The 15925-nt window shown below is 45.7% G+C and overlaps 1 protein-coding gene across 1 annotated transcript in view; it reads left to right on the top strand.

Annotated features, from left to right (window-relative positions):
* Positions 1–15925, top strand: part of ldb3a (LIM domain binding 3a) — a 256055-nt gene that overhangs the window by 129285 nt on the left and 110845 nt on the right. Inside the window, exon 3 of the mRNA XM_067972340.1 lies at positions 14454–14605. Within this exon, the coding sequence (XP_067828441.1) occupies positions 14454–14605 (152 nt within the window). The remainder of the gene's footprint in view (positions 1–14453; positions 14606–15925) is intronic.

Here is a 15925-nt window from a genome sequence, read left to right as displayed (position 1 = left end):
TACCGACCAAATAAAGACATCAAACCATTCTTGGGCTTTGAAGGCAAAAATTATGGGGTTTTTTGTATAAAAATGAAAATAGCAAAATGCATGAATCTTCTGGGAGGATATATTGGCCTTGGAGGTGGTCCAGTGCAGATTCACCAGAATGATCCCAGGGCCAAAAGGGTTAAATTATGAGGACAGGTTGCATAGACTAGGCTTGTATTCCCTCGAGCACAGAAGATTAAGGGGTGAACTAATTGAGGTTTAAAACAATGACAGGATTTGGTAGATAGAGAGAAACTATTTCCTCTGGTGGGGGAGTCAAGAACAAGGGAGCATGACCTTAAAATTAGAGTTAGGCCGTTCAGAGGTGATGTGAGGAAGCACTTCTTCACACAAAGGGGAGTGGGAATCTGGAACTCTTTCCCCCAAAAAGCTGTTGAGGCTGGGGGTCAATTGAAAATTTCAAAACTGATTTTTTGTTAAGCAATGGTATTAAGGGTTATGGAACCGAGGTGGGTAGATGGAGTTAAGATACAGATCAGCCATGATCTAATTGAATGGCGGAACAGGCTCGAAGGGCTGAATGGCCTATTCCTGTTCCTAAATCTTCAACAGAAAAGAATCTATTTACTAGGCGTTGTTTGTTAAAGCAGCCATGTATCTGGTCACTGTTCCAGAGACAGATTGCTCCCATTCTCGGTGACCCTCTCTCGGGGATACTACTGTGGTTTGGTTTTTTTCCTCCTAATAATATGTCATCTCACTGACCACTTCACAGAAAGTGACTTGCTCAACTGTTCAAAGCCTCTACCTACCTGCCATCTAACTCAAGCTCACAAGTTGAATGTCGCTGCAGTTTGTGATCAAGGGACTGCTTTCTGTCAGCAAACTGTGGAAACCAGTTGATAAATTAATTCACCTCAGTTACTAACCACTGGGATTTCTGGCTTCACGCTTACAGCGGGTATGGAAAGTTCCAGAATGTCTTGCTATTGATTTCCCAGTGCAAAAGCCAATTAACAAAATACCGGTAACTATTTTGACAACTAGATTCAAAGTCATTGACATTATTCACTTTGTCACTAGTGTGTGCTTTCACTTCTGAAGCAGCAACTGATGGATGGGCAGATAGTAACACAGTAAGTACAAGGACGTTCACCGCACAAGCTAATCTGTTGGGAAGTGATCTCTGCAGATCATTTTTCCTGTGTTCCATTGCGTCTGGGTGAGGTACAGACTCAGTAGAGTGTCTCCAGTGTTAGTCAGCTGCTATACTGGAGCGGAGGGTGCGATTAGACACAGTATACATGATGCAGGAACCTGTATTTTGCTACAAGAGAGCATGCAAGGCTAAGCTCCATTGTCCTGCTCCAGTCAGCCGTATAGACCCTGTGGGTTAATGAGTTATTCATGCAGTCGGCGCCAGGCAGGCAATCTCGCTGCGAACATGTGACTTTAAAAAAAGAACTGAATAAAATATGCAGAAGGATGGGTGTCATTATGAGCATTAGGACTGCTATGGGGGGTTTTCAGCAAGCTCAGTTTTAGGTGTAAATGCAAATATACAATCAGCAAAAAAGACACTTTGCACCGACTGCACGTACAGTTCCTGAGTGCGTTAGAGAGTAAACTTGTTGAAATGATTGTAAACAATTTTACAACACCAAGTTATAGTCCAACGATTTTATTTTTAATCCCACAAGCTTTCGGGGGCTTTCCCCTTCCTCAGGCGGTGTCCACATAGATTAGGGCTTCTCACTAGATGGTCAGGACTGTAGATTGCTGAGTGTGTGTGCAAAATCGTGATTCATAGAAATTGAATCACTGGTTAGAATTTAGTGAACTTTTTCCAGAATATGCCCTGACAAGGGCCTTGAAAGCTCTTTCCTTGGATGCTTCTCCTCTTCCCTACATTCTCGCTGTGTTGAAATCTAGTTTCATTGCACCTCTACTACTTACCGAAGACCTCAAAACTGGAGAACCACTTCCCTCTCCCGATCTTCCTTTCCTCCTACGATATCCAGGCAACTGAACCCAAGCTTCTAGATTTTTACTTCATCTTCCCTCCTACTGGTTTCACCCATGACATTACGTGGCCCTTCCCCCATCTTCCTCAATGAAGCAAAGTTCCGAGGGTCGCTAGGAGCAGCGGACAGGGTTGATGCATGGCTTCTAACAGATCGAATAAAGCAGCAATGAGGAGGAGTGGGACCAGGATAATCCAACACTCGAACATTTTCCTATCCTCTGAAGGACTTCTAATGAAAGGTTCACTTCGTACTGTCAGATGGCTATTCAGTGATGAGGGAAAGCACCATTGGAAATGTGGAGTATCACTTTAAATTAAGTTGCAAGAGTAGAACAAAGGGACATGGTTCAACCTAGTAAAATGTAATTATAGACTCATAAAACATGGATAGAGTAGAGGTGCCAAATACCTCGAAATCATTTAAGAAACAATTAATAGAAGGGGTGGGATATTCCACCTACAGCTTGTTGCACTGTATCAATAATGTCGAGCAGACAGTGAATGTTACTAGTGAAGTATCTCCCACAATCAATACTGTTTGATTTGGGTGTGTAAGGATAGGCACTGTATAAACCCAGCAAGCTGGGCTATTTTGATAACTGGCATTAGAATTTGTAAAAAAAAAATGGAATTGCAATGAACGTAAGAAATAGGAGCAGGAATAGCTCATTCAGCCCCTCGAGCCTGCTCCGCCATTCAGTAAGATCATGGCTGATCTTTGACCTCAACTCCACTTTCCTGCCCGATCCCCATATCCCTTGATTCCCTTAGAGTCCAAAAATCTATTGATCTCATCCTTGATTATACTCAACAACTGAGCATCCACAGCCCTCTGGGGTAGAGAATTCCAAATATTCACAACCCTTTGAGTGAAGAAATTCCTCCTCATCTCAGTCCTAAATGGCCGACCCCTTATCCTGGGACTGTGCCCCCCAGTTCTAGACTCTGATGGGAGAGCATGGCCTGTAAGAGGTACATTGAAAGGACTTTGCCAACAGATTGAGTTTCCCTGTGCCTGTTGCAAGATGGTTTGGTCACTAAGAGTGGGTAGAATTCATATCCCTCATTTAACTGCGGCCTTCATGAGCCACACTGTGCCTAGCTGAGGAAAGGACAATTGACCTGTTCCTAGGGCATCATCACTATTGCTTTGAAGCCAACTGCTAGGAAGTGTACGAGATTGGTCCTAAGTGGCTCTGACTTTCTCTCGCTCCTCCCTTCCTTTGGGGAAGCACATGACCTTGGCTTGGTACCCCAGTACAAATCAGGGCGGAGAAAGTTAGCCAGCTTGAGATAGGTGGTACTGCTCTTTCGAGCAGGCTGAGCTACTGGCTCAGAAAACATTTTTTTAAAAACCCATTGCCTTCAATGGACCTCCGACTAAGGCCAAGGACTGAATGAGTTAATATCCTATCAGGAAGCCACGGATGTCTATGATCCCATTTGAGAGTTTCATCCCAACCCCTCGTCTCATTGTCTGGTTCCCCAGGTGTCAAAGCCTCTTGTGGTTTGAATATCCTGTCATCATTGGCCTGTTTATGTTGACTCCGCTCTGTTGGAGTCTGCAGCTGCGGATTCAGTCTTGCCGCCTCCTTCATGAAATATTTAGGGGGTGAGGCTTCAGGACAAGTGATGCTGAATTCCCTCAACACCCAGATGGAACTTTTCTTTTGACAGCAGCTGAAAAAAACAGCCCCCCATTTTACAACTGTCTCCGCGGACTGTCCCATGGTAACGTAACACATAGGCCTAAATTCAAGCTGCCCTCTCCACACAGGAGCTTTCAACTTGAGCATCCTACAACAAACGACAGACTCTATTAAAAGACCAGAGACGGGCGGGCAGACTTTTCAAGATCTTGACCTCGGCAGTGCACGATTTTCTGTGCTCTGTTCCACTTCTAAGGGGTGAATCCCACAAAGCAGCAACAGCTGGTTTATTGTGTTTGGGATACGCACACAGCTGTCTCCCTGCATCAAGTAAAATGTATCTTAAATATATTTTTAAAGCAACAGTAACTCGCTTTCAAAATAGGGCCAGATTTTCAGCTTGGGGCCGGGAGTGAAACTTGCTGCGAATGGCCCGCCCGTTACAGAAACCCTCTGACTTTTATCTCCATTTGATTTTAGTGGAAATGTAAATCGGACAGTTTTTATAGCTGGCGGCCGACCCTCCCCCCCCCCCCCGGCCAGATTTACATCCAGGCCCCAAGTTGAAAATGTCCCCTAGTTAGTCCTTTTTCACCAGAAAGTCATTATTAGAAGGATGTTTTGATCGAGGTGTGAATTGAACTGAATAATATAAAGAGATGGAGGCCAATCTTGAGTGTTTGGGTTCTGGACAGTGGGATTTTCTGCTTTGCGCAAACCAGTACACGATTCTTTGGACGCGCAAAATAAATGGCGGGGCGGGGGGGGGGGCGGTAAATCAGGAGCTGGCATACCTACGTAATCAAAAACCCCGGCCATTGTAGAACCATACAGCTTAGAAGGAGGCCATTCGGCCCATCATCTCTGTGCCGGCTCTTTGAAAGACCTGTCCAATTAGTCCCACCTCCCCCTGCTGTTTCCCCATAGCGCTGCAAATTTCTCCTTCTCCAGTGTGTAACTTCTGATGCGTATTTCATGTTGTGAGGTCCAAGTGAATGTTCCTTTGATCGTCATCGATTGACCGTACCGTCGTCAAAGGAAAATTGGGTAGAAGTTATGAGAACATTTGCGGTCAGCGGTTTTGGCCAGGTGCACAGAGCTCCAGGGGTATTTGAGGGCTCCTGTAGTCCTCTCAAGTGTAACCTCTCAACTTGATTATACCCCAAGCCTGCACATGGGTCACCAAAGAAGAGGAGGAGGCTCATCTGATTCACCCAAAGGAACAGTTCTATTCCAGGAAACTAATAAAAGCTGAACGCAGCATTCTGAAGAGAGCAGATAAACCCTTTGTGGACTGTTTCCAGTTCTCTTATACAAGTGCTGTTCTGCTCAGCATTTTTGCCTGTATTCTTTTTTTGCTTCAGCGAATCACTTATGAAATTTATTAAAAATAATGATTAATTTAACCCATGTGTTGATATTCCTGCCTTCCAAATCAACAGGAGATCTGGTGGGTAGGCTAGATGTTCTCGAAATAATTTGTCCGTGATCCGAGCTACACTAACTTGGTGTTGGGGAGAGTGAAGGTGCTGCTCGCTTTCAGTTTTCTAATTAGAAAATCAAGCTGCGCGCAGAAGAAAAATGGTTTAGGAGAAATGTGGATGGTTAAACATGTCGCATAATGATGCTGGTGGTCCCCCGTGTCCCGAGGGGTGGGCGAGGGGCGGGGGGCAGGCGGTCCCCCTTTTCCTGCAGGGCGAGGGGCAGGCGGTCCCCCTTTTCCTGCAGGGCGAGGGGCAGGCGGTCCCCCTTTTCCTGCAGGGCGAGGGGCAGGCGGTCCCCCTTTTCCTGCAGGGCGAGGGGCAGGCGGTCCCCATTTTCCTGCAGGGCGAGGGGCAGGCGGTCCCCCTTTTCCTGCAGGGCGAGGGGCAGGCGGTCCCCCTTTTCCTGCAGGGCGAGGGGCAGGCGGTCCCCCTTTTCCTGCAGGGCGAGGGGCAGGCGGTCCCCCTTTTCCTGCAGGGCGAGGGGCAGGCGGTCCCCATTTTCCTGCAGGGCGAGGGGCAGGCGGTCCCCCTTTTCCTGCAGGGCGAGGGGCAGGCGGTCCCCCTTTTCCTGCAGGGCGAGGGGCAGGCGGTCCCCTGTGGGTGCAATGGTCCCGCTGTTCTCAAACTTGGACGTGCAGTTCCTGTAGTTGGGATGTTGCACAGCCAGTGCTAGATTCAGTATTGTCCTACTTAATGACATTTTGTACTGCGTCAGCTGAACCTGCTGAGAGCTCTCCTATTTTTATGGTGTTGGCTCCATATTTAGTTAAAAAACCATGTAATGCTTTTAAACTGCTCTGAGTTTCCGTGGATGAAACAGAACACAGACCAGGTGCCCACTGGATATAATAGTTGTCCATCAGCAAACCAGACATCGTAACAAACTCGGGACTGAGCTTATTTGGCCCCACCTGCTGGGAATGTGTCATATCTGATGCATGTTGCGGTATTATCATGCTGTGAGTACAGCTTCTGTCTGTCGCAGACACAGACACGTGCAGACAGAGAGCCCATTAATCCATGTAGGTGAGATGTGTGAGCTGGACTCGGGCGCTCAGCAGCTGTTATCAAACCGCAGCATTGCATGGAATGAGAACCAATCTGAAAGCACTATCAGTAAAGCTGTAATTTTAAGCTTCCGACCTTTTGTTATCTTAATGTACAGAATGTCTGACCTTTTTGTTGCATTGGAAAGTTTGACTGCACACTTTACTTGACAAAGCCGTCTCCTGTTGACCGGCTAATTTTGCCAGTGATCTATTGCGGTGAAAAGCCAGGACCCAGAACCATTGTCCAATTTGATCTGATTTTAGCTGCTTTTATGTTGTAGCCTGGGTCTGGGGGGGAAGGGCTAACTGCACCACTCCCCCACATTTACCTGTGTAAAATAGGGGCTGCCAACCCTCCATTGAAGATTAATCTCCAGCTCACTGCTGCAATAATCGAGGAGAAAATCATGGGACCATTAATAAAAGATGTGTTTTTTCATTTTGTTTGAACGCTTTGGTTTATTAGTCATAAAAAGATATTGTTTGGATGAACCTTGACAGTCAGTCAATCGAGTCATGAAGTCTGTTCAGTTTTCAGTGGGCGTGGGAAGGCGGGGCATCATGATGATGGACATGTCAGGGTGACCAATGATGGGAGCATGGGGGCGGGGTGGTTGAAGGTCACGTGATGAAACCTCCGGGAATATGTCCGACCAGAGTTGGCGACCCTAGTGTAAGATGCAGACGGTCTTTCTGCACCGTGTGCGGGCAGCGGTCTGTCGGTCCACGCGTGCGCTGACTGCCCGTAACATTTTGGTGAATGTAGCTACACGAGAGAGAATAGTGAGGGGTGTGTGTGTCATGACATCTGCACCAATGTTCACCAGCGCAGCGAGTTCACTGATTCTGGGAAAACTAGGAGCATCCGGGCTAACAAAACACAATGGGAATTTTTTTAAGTTCGAATAAAACGTTTGAACTGTGACCAATTGAGGGTTAATTATTTTAAGAAGTGCTTTGCTGTGGGTTTCCAGCCCCTGGACTAGACTTCAAAGAGCTTCAACGACCTCATCCTAATTAACATAATTAGGTGATTCTTTTTGAAAGTAATGATGGCCCTCCATGGTGTGGAAACTCATCTCTAGTAACAACAACAACTTGCACTTATATCGTACCTTTATCGTAGTAAAAACATCCCAAGGTGCTTCACTGGAGCGTTATCAGTCAAGATTTGACACTGAGCCACATAGAGATATTAGGACAGGTGAACAAAAGCTTGCTCAAAGAGGTAGGTTTTCAGGAGTGACTTAAAGGAGGAGAGAGAGGTTTGGGGGGAGTGGGGGGAGTTTCAGATAACGGCAGATTTGCAGACCTGGAGTTATGTTTTGTGGATTGAGAGCAGACATCTCAGTGTTTTCATGGTTGTTTGGTGTTGTTAACGTGCTCCAAAACAACCTAGGACGTGCCAGTGTTGAGGACCTAGCTTTTTGTATGTTTAAATGGTTCATTTTGTTCTGCTTGTTGTACCCTTCCATTGTGCATACTTCATTTGGTGAAGCAATTGGACAAATGTATCTTGAACAGTGGTAGCACTCTCACCTCTGCGTTCGGAGGCTTTGGGTTAAGCCCCACTCCAGAGACTTGAACACATAATCCAGGCTGACACACTCCCGGTGCTGCACTGTTGGAGGTGCCGTCTTTAAGATCAGATGTTAAAGCGAGGCCCCGTCTGCCCACTCTCGTGGATGTGAAAGATCCCATGGCACTATTTGAAGAGCAGGGGAATGCTTCTAGTGTCCTGGCCAACAGCTATCCCTCAATCAACACCACCAAAACAGATTATCTTACACTGTCAGTGAGACCTTGCTGTGCACAAATTGGCTGCCACTTTTGCTTACACAACAGTTACTACATTAGAACATGATGTGGAGATGCCGGTGATGGACTGGGGTTGACAATTGTAAACAATTTTACAACACCAAGTTATAGTCCAGCAATTTTATTTTAAATTCACAAGCTTTCGGAGGCTTCCTCCTTCCTCAGGTAAATTTACCTGAGGAAGGAGGAAGCCTCCGAAAGCTTGTGAATTTAAAATAAAATTGCTGGACTATAACTTGGTGTTGTAAAATTGTTTACATTAGAACAAAAACAGGTTGTGAAGCACTTTAGATGTCCTGAGGACATGAAAGGCACGATATAAATGCAAGTTCTTTTCATTCTTTCTAAAGTTACCAAACCAGCACTCGGGGGCTGAGCACAAAGGGAATACAGGCGCTTGAGTCCTTTCCATGACCTCAATTCCCTTTGAGCTTGGCTTCCTGTTGGGTACATGGGATAACTGAACGTGTCCTTATGATTCCACACAATGCGTGTTTCTCATTAATATTCCACTGGGCCATCTTCATTATTTTGCGGTCTAATGGAAATATTGGAGGTAGAATGATTGATCACAACTGATTTTTAAAAAATCTACATTCAAAGGGTTTAAACCAAATGAATCTTTCTGTTCCTTAAAAAATATTAAGGTAAATTTTCACCATCACCACACGGGTGATGATCTGGCGGAGTGGATCGCCTGCCCGCTGTAAAACCCAAACGATTTTCATGCCACAGGTTCTAAAAGGACTGGCTGATCCGTTCCTCCGGATTACCGGCCAGCGGTGAAGGTGAAAATTCCCCTCTTTTTGTGCATCTGAAGGTTGTTTAGTCTGAAGAGCTCTGTGAATGGTTGATTGCATCGTGTATTTAAAAAGAAGCCCTTCTCCCTGAAGGAAGTGGCAGTTTAGACTTGATAGACCAATAGACTTGAAAAGGATCTGAGGGAACAGGTGGCTTCTTCAACAGATATCCTAAATGTTTGTACTGCCATAGGATCAGGAGGAGGCCATTCAGCCCCTCGAGCCTGTTCTGCCATTCAATTAGATCATGGCTGATCTGTATCTTAACTCCATCGACCTGCCTTGGTTCCATAACCCTTAATATCCTTACCTAACAAAAATCTATCAATCTCAGTTTTGAAATTTTCAATTGACTGCCCATTATATTTTGGGGAAGAGAGTCCCAGATTTCCACTATCCTTTGCTTTCCACTATCCATTACTCCTTCTTTGCTGTTAATTCTTGAAGTGTAAACAAATTCAGTTCTCTGTTTTATCTTGTATCCAGCTGGTTTATTGGGTTCCCCATCTGATCAGTTTTGAAGGTATGCTGGGAAGTAAATGTAAAATCTGATATGCAGTTTATCACGATCATAGTTGACCGTTGGACCCAGGATACATTATCGACAAGATAAAAATAACAGAAGACTCTGGCTTCAGGTGTAACAGATGAGGTTTATTTAAGGAAACTGTTGCCAGGCTTGTTGAATGTGAAAATGCGAATATGTGGTTTCATTGCTCGTTGGACAGGCAGCAAGAAGTTGCCTTCTCCCACACATCATTTCTGTTCCCTGTCTTTTGGGGAAACATCTGGCCTTTATTTTGGCGTAGCTAGAGCTGGGATCTTTCCAAGTGGAGATCACCTGCGAACACGCTCGACACCTCTGACAGCAATGCATTGTGGCCACTGCTCTATCTTTTAACTTGCTGCGGACCTATATTCTGCTGCTTTACTGCTTCTGAGGACACCGATTTAAGGTACCAGAGGCAACATGAGGAAAAATAAATTTATGCAGCGAGTTGTTATGATCTGGAATGCACTGCCTGAAAGGGCGGTGGAAGTAGATTCAATAGTAACTTTCAAAAGGGAATTGGATAAATACTGGAATGGAAAAATTTGCCGGGCTTTGGCCAAAGAGCAGGGGAGTGGGCCTAATTGGATAGCTCTTACAAAGAGTCGGCACTGGCTCAATGGGCTGAATGGCCTCCTTCTGTACTGTATCATTCTATAATGAGGGTGACACACAAATTTTAGAGCAGCATTTGCTTTACATTTAAAATAAAACCCTTTAAATGTTTGAAATTCAGGAAAACAGAGGTTCACTACATTTCCGAACTCTCCAGTACTGTCATGGGCAAGTCCATGAGCCATAAACTCCGTTCCTTAGCCACCGACACCATCCCTCTCCCTGGCCACTGTCTGAGGCTGAACAAGACCATTCGCAACCTTGACGTCCTATTTGACCCTGAGATGAGCTTCCGACCACACATACTGTCCATCATCAAGACTGACTACTTCCATCTCCGTAACATCGCCCATCTCCTCCTCTGCCTCGGCTCATTTGCTGCTGAAACCCTCATCCATGCCTTTGTTACCTCTAGACTCGACTATTCCAATGCTCTTCTGGCTGGCCTCCCATCTTCCACCCTCCATAAACTTGAGCTCATCCAAAACTCTGCTGCCCGTATCCTAACTCGCACCAAGTCCCGTACAGCCATCACCCTGTGCTCGCTGACCTACATTGGCTGCTGGTCCGAGAACGCCTCAATTTTAAAATTCTCATCCTTGTTTTCAAATCCCTCCCTATCTGTGTAACCTCCTCCAGCCCTACAACCCTCCGAGATCTCTGCGATTTTGAATCAGTCCACCATTGGCGGCCGTGCCTTCAGCTGCCTAGGCCCTAAGCTCTGAAATTCCTTCCCTAAACCTCTCCGCCTCTCTACCTCTCTCTCCTCCTTTAAGATGCTCCTTAAAACCTACCTCTTTGGTCACCTGTCCTTATGTGGCTCGGATAACGTTCCTATGAAGCGCCTCCGGACATTTTACTACGTGAAAGGCACGATATAAATGCAAGTTGTTGTTGCTCAGCCACACACTGAACTGTTGAGCTCCCCAGGGAGATGTTGCTATGTGACGAGAAGATTGTAGTAAAACAATTGAATGAGTGGCGCACTGAGAGGAGGTGACTTGTTTCCATTGTGAAATGAGCAAATTTAGATGAATTTTTCATGGCTGCTAAATAATGACCACATTGGATCATAGTCTACTGTTGAGTGTTTCTAACCCCCTTTACCAACAATGTGTGAATTGAATTGGACCAATTCATCCAATCTACTCCACATTAACAGTGATTGAAATAATTGCGTTTTGATTAAATCGATATCAAGTAGATGTCTAATAAATGCCCCCTTATCACTGTCACACACAGCCCAGTACGGATGGAAACTACGGGATGTATTTTAGCCCCCCAGGATGGCGGGCAGGAGGGGGGGGTTAAATCCTCAAAAATGTGAATCCCGACTCCAACCCGCTGGGAGCGCGCCTACTTCCAGTTTAACCAGAGCGGGCGACTAACCTGCTCTCGAGAGACGGGTGGGTAATATAAATATGTTAATGAGGCTGCGTGCCTCAGATTTTGGCAGCCGTTTGAATTTGATGGCTGTGGGCTGGGTTTCCCAGGGCCCAAGAATGAGTGGGGTTGGAATTTAATCAATCATTTCATGGAAGTAGTTAATCTTGTGACTTGCATTCTTGAGATAGGGTGGCCGTTTTCTTATAACGCACTTTTGAACTTAATGCACTAAGGTGCTAATCCTCTTTTCTTTTCCCCCCTGTGATTTAGTCAGTGTTGTGTCCCCTTTTTGTTGATGTTCCTTCGACTAATTTTGAGCCCCTCGAGTACGACACAAAGATGTTTGTCAGTGTTGCTCCAAGTCTGGCTGAGTGTCCACAGAAGGGGAAGAAGCCAGCAGGCAGTGCCATTGTCTGATGAATGTGGAGCAGGTGCAAGGAGCTCTAGGTTCTCACTAACTCATACTGCCTATGAAGCACATTGGCCAAGTCAGCAACGCAGATATATTTATCGCTTAACAAGGCTCTAGGGTCAGTTTTCTTCACAAAACACTCAGTGGCAGTGATGGATGTGAATGTTATAAATTATCTGGATCCTCCCGCAGAGATTATATATCTAATCATTTTGGCTTATGCAGTGGATGTAGATACAGTCTTCCTCACAGAAAGGGTGCCCTGTGCTTGGCATGTAAGTGAGGCTTCCCCAGACTTCTTCCCTTCTCTCCCCTCCCCTCCTGAAGACTCGGGAACTCCTGCGGCAGTACGGTTCCATGGCTGCTGGCAGGCCTCTGGTACTTTACCCAAGTGGCCAAAATGTTGGCTTGCTATTCGACTGTGCTGGCCATCACAGCCAAGCCTGATTCTGTTCTCCCTTGGCGAGCACTATCCAGCAGGGGACGCCCAACACCAGTCAAGAGCAGGAACCCATAAATGTTGTTTAATGGGGATTACAAACGTAGAGCAGTCTACAGACGACATCATGACGAAGAGGGTGGGTTGAGAGGGTGCTCTGTGGGTTGTTTGTGAGGCTGGTGTAGGATGCGTAAACATGGAAAAATCCCTTCAGTGATCAGCTCCTCTGATCGACGATAGGCTGAGGTCTCTTCTTGAGGTTAGCAGACGATGTAACTCGGTTATTGTGATAACTGAAGAATAGGAGGTGGTGGTGCAGCTGCCTCATGGGTAAGAGTGAACTGATTAAAGCCTAAAACAGGTGGCCCCCCCTTGTGACCTGTCAGATGGATGCAGCCGTTTTTTTTTATTCATTCATGGAATGTGGGCATTGCTGGCAAGGCCAACATTTATCGCCCTTGAGAAAGTTACCTTGAACAATGTTCCCATGAAGAACAGGGAGTTTTCCTGGGGTCCTGGCTATTGGTCCTTCCTCAAAAGAAAAGGATTACATGATCACGCATCTTGTTTGCTGGTTGTGGAATCTTGCTGTGTACAACACGGCTCCTGCATTTCAAAGAAATTCATTGTGTGTGAGGTGCTGCTCTCTCTCTCTCTCTCCCTCTCTCTCTCCCTCTCCCTCTCTCTCTCTCTCTCTCCCCCTCTCTCTCTCTCTCTCTCTCTCCCTCTCTCTCTCCCTCTCTCTCTCTCTCTCTCTCCCCCTCTCTCTCTCTCTCCCTCTCTCTCTATCTCTCATATGACCCTGGTTTAGATGAAGGTGGTTGTTTGATGATGACATGAGACTGGTGTGGAGGGTGTAACTACTGCCCATTGCTGTCTGCCGTGTGCTACCATTGTCTTTTCTCGTTCTGTCTGGAGGTGAGAGGATTTCTAGACACAATATTGCACTATGTCTATATGTATTATAATATTGCTTCAATCTATCTCTCGGATGATATTTTCATACCAACTGTGTGTGTGTTTTTTGGACTAAAAAAAATCTCTTGCCCATTAATTAACGTCTGCAACCGATAGTCTCCAGTAAGAGGCATCAGCAGGGCTTAGACAGTAGACTGGCTCCATCAGCGTTGAGTGAGTTCCTAAGTCCTATAGACAAGTGAGGTTTGACGTCCACTCTGTGCTGAGTTGCCTAATCTCAGCATTACAATTCGCTCATTGTCCTTGGGCTGGCAAGAGGTAGTGTTGGGGGGGTGGGGGGGGGGGGGGGGAATGGACCAAGATTTCCAGCCTTGATCACTATCCTGCAACCCATTACTGGAGATGGATATTGGGTAATGAAGGGATTGTGCCCTTCTGTGATGCCTCAATCAGTTGAATTGTCTGATGTTCACTGTTGAGGCGCATAGATGAATAATGGCCACTTAGAGGTGGTATCAGAGGGCAAATAGCTCCTATGGCACCCAGTAAGGAGTCTGTTCCTTCTAGGGAGGGGCAGAGGGGAGAAATTGTCAACAAAAGGAGGGGGTGAAAGGTGATGTTAATTTAGTATTAACACGTGTTAATATTGGGGGAGACCAATCTATTGGACATCTCTGTTCTGCTAATTATTATCTTAACCTCCCTGTTGCTTATTGTTTCAACTCCTCCCATTTTCATTCTGACCTTTCCACCTGTGGCTTCCTTCAGTGGTATAACCAAACTCAGTATATACTTCAGAAGCAGAATCTCATCTGTCCTGGGCACTCTTTAGCCCTGAGATCTGAAGACTGACCAACACTTCAGACCTTAGCTGTCTGCTCCGTTATTTTCCTGTTGGATTCTACATTTGATTGTTTTTCCATTTTGGAGCAGTTTCTGATTCCCCTTTTGTCTTTGAAATGCTTCCATAGCTAATTCCAATTTCAAGCCACCTCTATGGAGTGCTGCACATTATAAATCACCTCCTGGCATTTTCAGATCTGTCGATGGACTGTCACGCCCATTCGCTGCCTCTTTAGGAAAGTAGTTAGCCAATGTGAGCTCTTCCTTTTCTGTTCTGCTGCCCTCTCCTGTTCTGTTTTCTTGGACATGCCCTTGTCAGTTGTATCCCGGCTGTTCATGCCAGTGTGATGAAGGGATATAATGGAAACATTAGTCTATCATTTTCTTTCAGATGTTGGTTGGTTAGCTATTTGGTTCTGTCATTGTTTTAATTTCAAGTTTCCAACATTCACGGACGCTTCTTGTCATTTCAGATAAGTCCGGGTAGCAAGGCGGCCCTGGCAAACATCAACCAGGGAGATACCATCGTGGCCATAGATGGGGTCAGCACAGAGGGCATGACCCACCTGGACTGCCAGAACAAGATCAAGTCGGCTTCCTACTCCCTGAACCTGAGCCTCCAGAAGTAGGTGTAGACTTGTTAATGTGACGTGAATGAACGAGATGGGTAGAGAATTAAGTTACAATGCAGGATGGCAATGTTGGGTACGTGTGGTGTCACTAACCAGTGACCTGCTCTTGAATGTTAGCTGAAGCGTCGCATTCAGATAGATACTAACTCCACCTGACTTGCTGTGTTTTGTATGACCTTGTAAGCTTGTGGGGTATGGGGAAAGCTGTGGGCAGCACACAGTTACAGGACGAAATATCAGCAGGTTATGGGATTACTACTAGTTACAGGTCTAACTCCTTCATTGCTGCAAAACATCCTCCTCTACAGGTGATGGATTGTTGGGCAAACCTGCTGCTTAAGTTATGGTAGGCCCATGTCCCTCTGCACCTTCAGTGCAATTACTTGTTTTTGCATGTCATGATCCTATGTACAGGGCTGCTTTTAAGTAGTCGGCTTTTTGGGGGGCTGTGCCAGCTTATTTGAAACTGTTGGTCAGCTTTTGCTAGTTTTCTAGGTTAATACATGTTAAAATGTCATCTGAATCAAATGATGAGCCAGTACAGCCTTGAACTCCTTGCAAAGTGTCTATTAATGTACACCCATCAAACTGGTATCAGAGACATAGATAAAAAAGAAAGACTTGCATTTTTATATAGCACCTTTCACAAACTCAGGACGTCCCACAGCGCTTTACAGTCAATTAAGTACTTTTGAAGTCACTGTTGTAATGTAGGAAATGCGGCAGCCAATTTGCCCACAGAAAGATCCCACAAACTGCAATGAGAAAATGGCCAGATGACTTATTTTAGTGATGTTGGTTGAGGGACAAGTATTGGCCAGGACACTAGGGTGAACTCCCCTGCTGGTCATTGAACTAGGGCCATGGGATCTCTTACATCCATCTGAGAGGGCAGATGGGGCCTTGGTTTAACATCTCATCCAAAAGACTGCACCTCTGACAGTGCAGCACTCCCTCAGTACTGCACTGGGAGTGTCGGCCTGGATTAGTTGCTGAAGCCTCTGGAGTGGTACTTAAATCTACAACCATCTGATTCAGAGGTGACAGTGCTACCCACCGAGTCACAGACACGGGTAAAAAGCTCTGCTCTTCTTTGAATAGTGGCATGGGAGTTTTTAAGTCTAACTGAATAAACACTGCCTTGCCAGTGTTGCCCACATCCTTAGAACAAATATGTAAAAAAAAAAATTTTGGAACAATAGAAAATTAGAAACCATCCACAAGGAGTTAAATAGTCTTTTCAGAAAGTGGAATCTTTTACAACTCCCATGTAACCATTCTAAGGGACAAAATAAACGGTCAGCCCATAATCT

This window comes from Heptranchias perlo, chromosome 36, assembly GCF_035084215.1.
Source record: "Heptranchias perlo isolate sHepPer1 chromosome 36, sHepPer1.hap1, whole genome shotgun sequence".
Taxonomy (NCBI): Eukaryota; Metazoa; Chordata; class Chondrichthyes; order Hexanchiformes; family Hexanchidae; genus Heptranchias; species Heptranchias perlo.
The sequence above is the reverse complement of the archived record's forward strand: the minus strand, read 5'-3'. Positions and strand labels throughout refer to the sequence as shown.